The sequence below is a fragment of the Montipora foliosa genome, chromosome 5, assembly GCF_036669935.1.
Source record: "Montipora foliosa isolate CH-2021 chromosome 5, ASM3666993v2, whole genome shotgun sequence".
NCBI lineage: Eukaryota > Metazoa > Cnidaria > Anthozoa > Scleractinia > Acroporidae > Montipora > Montipora foliosa.
The window spans coordinates 33,951,919-33,959,418 of NC_090873.1; the positions used below are offsets into that span (position 1 = coordinate 33,951,919).

Sequence of the window (7,500 nt, forward strand, 5' to 3'; positions counted from 1 at the left end):
CTTTATGCACCCATGTTTTATTAGGGGATATTTATTTTTCAGCGTTCTTAGTTTTCGTCGTAACTCGGCCCCAAAGTTAGCGTCAACACCGAAGGTTGGGGTACTCGTTCCCTTTTTCCCGAAGGGGCTTTGGGTTTCGGTTTCTGTGGTGTCGCATTCACTTCTTGTCGCGTTCATTATTGGTAGTAATATTATTATTATTATTATTATGATTATGATTATGATTATTATTATTAGTATTATTATTATTATTATTATTATTATTATTATTATTATTAGTAGTAGTAGTAGTAGTAGTAGTAGTAGTAGTAGTAGTAGTAGTAGTAGTAGTAGTAGTAGTAGTAGTATTGTGGTGATTGGCGTTGATTTGTTAATTTGAATTTACAGTGTACCCAATTAGTGCTCCAGCGCTAGAACGACTTCTTCTTCTTCTCCTTCTTCTTCTTCTTCTTCTTCTACTCCTAAACATCATGTGAGTGATCAATAGTTTGCCAGTAAAGGTTGACCTATAGGCCCCTGTATTTAAACAGTTGAATGCGCCTCGTTGCGTAGTGTAGCCAGAATAACACCCGAGGTCCGGGTTTCATCAGTGTTGTCAACTATCAAGGCCAATTCTTCTGGTGCGTTCTTACCTGATACGAGAAAAAATGCATCCAGCGATCTAAGGTTTATTAATATTATTAGTTATTAATGCAGGCTTCTCGAGAATTACGGTTGTGTGCGATTTAACCGAACGGTATTTTACGATTACACATACAAAATAACCACCTCAAAAGTAATTCCTTCAGTCTGTCACGCAATGGCGTGACAAACTTATACCAAACATTCAACGCTTCAAGTGAGGCCACTAGATAAAGCAAACAATGAAAGTGTGGTATTGCTTTTGTTCTAAAGGTACTTGAAGTGATTAACTACCACCTGCAGATTTGTGCTGGAAGCATTAGGCACCTCAGAAACGACGGTGTTTCCTTGAGAGCGAGAGCTATTTTCATTCGGTGAAACCTACAACAGCGGGGAATCGAATGATAAAAGCGCAGCAATCAGAGGTCAAATATTAAAATCCGATAGCGACGTTGTGACTTACCCGATTACTTGTCTGAGGCAAGGCACTTTCCAAGGCATCACTGACGGCGCGAGAGACGGCTTCTGATATAGCACGAGACAATCTATCTCGGTCCGCCATAATGTCAATCTCTTTGAAACAACGTTACATGGTTTCCGCGAGGTGAAGCGCATTATTATAAACAATGATTTTACATGCGGCAAGAGTCAATTTTATCATTTACAAATAATGGTTGAAATTCATTATTTATAAATAATGACTTTGCTCCCAGGGTTGAAAGTCATTATTTATAAATAATGACTTTGTTCCCAGACGCGAAAGTCATTATTTATAAATAATGACTTTGTTCCCAGACGCGAAAGTCATTATTTATAAATAATGGATTTACACGCGAGGTGGAGTTTATTGTTTAAATAATAAATTTACAACTGGTTTGTCTAACTTTATGATATGTAAATAAATATTTTAGAGACAGACTGATTTATAAATAATTGAAGTTGTGTAATTCATTATTTATATATAATTCATTTCGCGATAAAAATTATTTATAAATCAGGATGTGCCTAAAACAATTATTTACATATCACGCGACAGGTTTTGCGTCTTATTTATAAATAAATTTTCTGGCAGTTTTAATTATTTCTAAATAAGAAAAAATGTCACAAAGTTGTTCTAAATAATTTTTTTTACAATCGGCGCCCCATAGTAATGCAGAATTCCTTTTAGATTAAAATTAGTGTTAAATGAGCAAAAAAAGCCTTCGTGCAGGCGATTTGCCATAACCTTGAAAAACGTCGGGCCTACTTTTTTCAAGATTACCCAAATGCAGTGTGTTTCAATCTTTTCCATTTGTGTCATCCATCCATTCTTCTCTTTCCTTTTGTTATATTTCTTTTTAAATTTGTTGTTCAACGGTTTTAAGTGGCTATCATGATTAGGTGTCATGAAATTACATAATTTTGCATGACATAGCCCCTTAAGGTATAGCAACGATGCTTTGTCTCAATATTTAATTTTGCAAAAAAAAAAAAAAAGAATTAATACATATGGCAATCGCTACAGTTGTTATTCAACAAAATTGACTAATACAATACTTTGTCACTCGATACGCTGATAAGCATGTTTGTCCTTATCAAACATTGCCTCAATCTCCTCTAAGGTCTTTCCCTTGGTTTCCGGCATGAAGAAATACACAAAAAGAAATCCCACAAAACAAAATGCACCATAGAACCAGTATGTCCCTTGAATAGTTAATCCTGATACCATGGAGCTGTATGTCTTGGTCACAACAAATGCTAGAAGCCAGTTGGATAAGGTTGCAATACTGCTTGCTGGGCCACGTGCTCTTAGAGGAAAAATTTCCGACATTATGAGCCAGGGAACAGGACCCCAGGCTAATGAAAAAGCCAGGTTAAACAAAACTAAACATAAAATTGATAACCAGGATAACTTTGACGCTTCTATAGAATGACCTTTAGAGCCCAACAATGAAACTGTACTGCTTGTAGGACTGCCATCACTTGTGTTTGAAGCTGTGATGTCAAAGTATACGCCAAGGCCAACAAGACTGACGCACATACCTATGGCCATTGTCCATAAAAGAATTCGACGGCCTGATCTGTCCACTATCAAACATCCCAATGCTGTACCAAAAAACTGTATCAAGCCTACTGAAATGCTCACCAGTTTGCCATCCTTGAATCCTGCTAATGCAAAGATACTAGCCGCATTAAAGAGAACTGCGTTTATTCCACAGAACTGCTGAAAAACCATCAACCCAACACTGATAACAAGAGGCTTAAATATAACTGGTGATAGCCAGTCACTCCACTTGAGCTTTTCGTTGCGATCTGTAATGAAGTATTGAAATAAACAACATTAACAAAAAGAACATTGTTATTGTTTATCAGCCAGTGACCCAATCAAAAATCTTACAAAAAGCAACAACTAAACATCTCGTTTCTCTAATCCCCAAGAATTTCATGTCCATTACAATTAATTTGTAATACGGTAATTTTTGTTATCTACCATGCATCAAGAGTTAAAATGGAATTCCTTACAGACAGAGTACACAAAAATTAAAATAATAAGAAAATAAGCCATTTCCGAGTTCATGTCTGCCTCCTCTTCAAAGAAAGTCTAAGTGCGAAGTTTCTGTTATGAAAATTAGCCTTCATTCATATGTAAAGTAGAACTAATTACCATCACAAAAAACTTCCAACGTAGACTTTATATCGAAAGGGGCTCTAACTGATAAGTATCTGGTATTAATTTCATCATTAATGATATTAATTTAATTCTGTCTAATACTGAACAAAAGAATAGGTGAGTCTTGAGAAACAGTTGTACATTGGGAAATGAATAAAAAGGGAATTTTACTCATGATGGTTGTACCTTTCACAGGTAATTCATTGATATCCACTTACTGATAGACATTATCAAGTCACGAATTGAGTAATTCCAATTACATGTATCTGTAATTGCCGGTTTTCACTGTCACACCATCATCAAAACCATTCAACAAATAAATCCAAGAATCAAAGAGATAAAAGAAGATGAATATTGAAACAGTCTCACAAAGGTTCAGGTCTGTGCGATGTTTCGTGCGGGAGATATTTGAAGAAATGTTTTACTCAAATTTATAAGGCTTTGTATGGAGACGCCATGTTTGTGTCCCTCTCAGGGGCACAAATATGGCGGCCGGAAGCTGACAAAAACATATGTCATCGAGTTGTGCTATAAAAAGCCAGTAGTCGTCTTCTGAGGGCGCATAAACATCTATGTGAGTACTTATTCTCACACAAGGACTGTTCAGATTGCAAAATCTCAGCAGATAAGTCACTTTTTTAGCCTACGTGATAGCATTCTCGACCTCAATTTTAATATCGTGTCACGCAAAAGCTTAGAAATTCAACCTTGCTTTATTACAAGACGAAAAACCCTATCAAACTGAAAATTTGTGAAAAGACAAGTCTTCAGTTGTTTTAATAACTAACTAAACTAAAATCTCAAAAGGATTGATAATTCCTTATTTTTTAGTTTTGGTGACGTCACGTGAAAACCAAGAATAGCATCAAGCAAAGACCCGTGAAGGTACAGTATAAGCCAAAAACATATCAGGCCTAGCATGGTGTTTGAACAGACTTAACTGATTAGAGTGTAATGTGAAGTGCTAGGTTTCTACCCCATATAAACCATGTGAGCATTACCCTACTAATGGAAATTAGTAGGACTAACGCTCACATGATTCATGTGGGGTAGAAACCTAGCATTTCACATTACACTCTAATCAGTTAAGTCTGTTCAAATATAAGTGCTACATGGCCAACGTTTGCAAAAACTTAATCCTTCCTAGCAGTGTTTATTTTTTTGAAAGGTTATCCTCTTATTTTTCAAGTTAACCAATCTCTGAGACACCATTTTGGCCCTTTAGTTAAAAGATCATGAACAATCACCTAATGTCTCCTCAATGGTAGAGCATTCCTCCTCAACATCTGCATCAGGTCCTCTTAACCACTGGAGTGCTGCTAATGCCTCACTTCGTCTGTTATTCCCAAGAGACCAGCGTGGGGTCTCTGGCATGGTATACATGAAGATGACAAGTAATGCTGGTGGCATTGCACCAATGAGAGCCAGCCATCGCCATTGAACAATGGCCCCCATGACATATGAAAGCAAGAGGCCCCCAGTCACTGCTAGCTGATTAACGGAACCCAGCATGCCACGAAGACGTGCAGGAACAATCTCTGCAATATATACCTATTACAAAAAAAACAACAAGACTAAAAAAAGTCTGACCTCCCCATTGTGCATGATCGTGCATTTCATGACCAACTTGTCCATGGGGTTACTCCACTTGCTTAGGCCTTTTTTTCGTTTTTACATGTAGACATCTTTTTACTTGATAAAAACTAGGGTTCTTGCCCTGCTAGCAAGTGGTCAAAGATTGTCAGATTCCTGAACAAGAAAATAGATCTACTTGTCCCGAATGACTAGATGGGTTTTTTCAGAGCACTGGGACATTTATTTACTGGTATTTAATTTATTTATTAGAGAAATAACCAGGACTGACTGCAGAACTGATGAGACACAGTAAGTCTTTTGGGCCAATCTTTGCTGAGGTTAAACTGTTTTCAAATTGACAGGATTTTTGATACCATTCTGCTAACTTACTGGTACTGAGAGAGAGACCATCCCACATGCAAGGCCACAAATAGTACGGCCAGCATACAACATGTCATGGTTTTTTCCAAAAGCAATGAGAAGCCATCCCAGCTCAAAAGGCAAAACACATGCTATAACTGTGCCTTTGCGACCCAAGTAGTCAATTGTCCATCCCCCGATTAGACTGCCAAACATGGCACCAACTGTAATCAAGGACTGCAAAAAGAAAAAAAGATTTGAAAAAGGCAATTAAAGATTTAAAGCTGATGAAATCCAGTTCAGTACTGAGAAACATTAGTACATGAACTGGAGAAGTTGACATCCAACTCCAGAATAAATGTGCACACATAATCATGATGATGATAAATATACAAATAACAAGTAATCTAATATTACTGGAAAGACTTCAAACTAAATCAGATCAACTTTTAGATGAGAGGGCAACATGGAGTACCCTGCGAATAACCCACAGATGCCAACCTCTGGAGATCTAAAATATGGAGATTTTTTTCATCCGGCACAGACTTGTCATCATTCGGCACGCACTTGATTTTTGTGGCCAAACCATCTTTGAAATGCAAGGTAGTTTATGTACTACACATGGAATTTGATGTGAAAGGAATTAAAAGCTGTTGTCTAATTGATCGAAGGAAACAGAAAGTAACCTTGCATCGTTCGAATTAACCACTTATGTCCATGTGCAGAAGGTCCGGATTCATACCCCCTGGAAAAAGCTTAAGTAAGCAGTCCAATATTAAACGAAGAATGCTTGATAGCTTTCAGAGAAAAGAAGGTTTTGTCGTGCAAGAAAGCAAGTGAAATATTCATCCATGGGAAACAAACATGTTCGGCCATCGATCAATCGGTATCATGTTTTCTTCTTTTATTTTCGCTTCTCTTTCAAAAGGTAAACAATGTTATTCCTACGTCGCAAGATTGTACAGCGAGTAGACAGTTTTTACTTATTTATTATAACAGCTTTGCGTAAATTGTCGTTATCATTCATTATTTTTACTTTTACTGCACACAGCTGGTTACTGTTTACAATACAAATTGAGAAGTATATTTTAGCGCCGCCTGGTAAAATAAGAGACATTTTATCGAGAAAAAATGCAGTGGGTGGTGTATTGTGTATGTTCTGTAGAAGCAACTTGAGATACTAACGATTTTTTTTTTTGACTGTTAAATGCTGCTTGACCTCGACGGTCTTATTGGTCACAAAAGCTTTTGTTTTAACTTGACCACTTTTTTGGGAATCTCCTGTGGGAATATAACATTTACCGTTTTGAAACTTACATTGCACGGTAAAGATTATTATTTTATTTAACTAGCCGTTTTTATCAAAAGTGAAATGCTGCGAGAAGTGAGAGACAATTGTTTCTGCAAGTATCTGGAAATTGTTGCAATCCTATAGCAGCATTCTCTGACTGTCAAGGAAACCAGCCGCTAGCCCTGGAGGCAATTATCAAGGTCAAAGGTATAGTAGACACAAGACTGAAGTCTCTATTGGCGAGGAGGCAGTCTACCATAACGGGCTACATGTATTTCTCCAAACTGTCATAGGACCAAGCAATACAATACAAGCAATACAATACAAGCAATACTTAATTGACCACTCCCCATAGGGGCTTTTCAGGGCCAATGAAACACAATCACGACAGAGCAGAACAAAAACAACAACAACTGTTAAGAAACAGTTGTCTATTTACAAGTGTTGGCCGAGAAGTTGAACCAGGGACTCCCAGGAACAAATTCAACATTGAAGTGGTCAGAACCTAGAAGTAAAAAGTAAAGTCAACTTGTTTAACGTTGGTGAGTTCCTTCAGTTACGAAACTGGTGTCAATGGAAGCCGACGGTGCTTCTTTTACCCCCCTCTCTCTGTCAGTGCTCCGTTTCACGGATATTTAAAGCTATAGCTACACGGATCAGAGGAAAGTGGAAACAGACGTTGAAGTCACCGAGGATCGAACTGGGGACCCCTTGCTCCGAAAGCCGCGCACTAGGAACAGAGTAGAGAACCGACAAACTCAGTCCACATATGGCGTAGAATCCGGGAATCAATCCTGGGCCACATTGGTGGAAGGCGAGTAATCTCACCACTGCACCAGCCCTGCTTCCCCGGAACTCCGGAACTCAAGGCAAGTGTCCTAACCACTGGGTTGCACCCGCATCCTTTTGAACCTTCTTTAATCACGATAGTACCTTGTTCGTTAATGTTTGGATGTTTTCTTATCACCAAAGTTACATGTATAGATGGCAGAATTCCCATTCA

At 37.9% G+C, this 7,500-nt stretch overlaps 2 protein-coding genes across 2 annotated transcripts in view; both read right to left on the minus strand.

Moving 5' to 3' along the window:
• Window positions 1–844, minus strand: part of LOC138004011 (uncharacterized) — a 10,360-nt gene extending 9,516 nt beyond the window's left edge. The window contains exon 1 of the mRNA XM_068850392.1: window positions 393–844. The gene's annotated coding sequence lies outside the window, so the exon portion shown is untranslated. The remainder of the gene's footprint in view (window positions 1–392) is intronic.
• Window positions 845–2,083: 1,239 nt separating this feature from the next.
• The window catches only part of LOC138004010 (solute carrier family 2, facilitated glucose transporter member 8-like), a 7,421-nt gene continuing 2,004 nt past the window's right edge, over window positions 2,084–7,500 (minus strand). Inside the window, exons 2-4 of the mRNA XM_068850389.1 lie at window positions 5,237–5,443; window positions 4,519–4,822; window positions 2,084–2,913 (exon numbers count right to left, since the gene is read on the minus strand). Coding sequence (XP_068706490.1) covers window positions 2,162–2,913; window positions 4,519–4,822; window positions 5,237–5,443 — 1,263 coding nt within the window. The 3' untranslated portion in view covers window positions 2,084–2,161. The remainder of the gene's footprint in view (window positions 2,914–4,518; window positions 4,823–5,236; window positions 5,444–7,500) is intronic.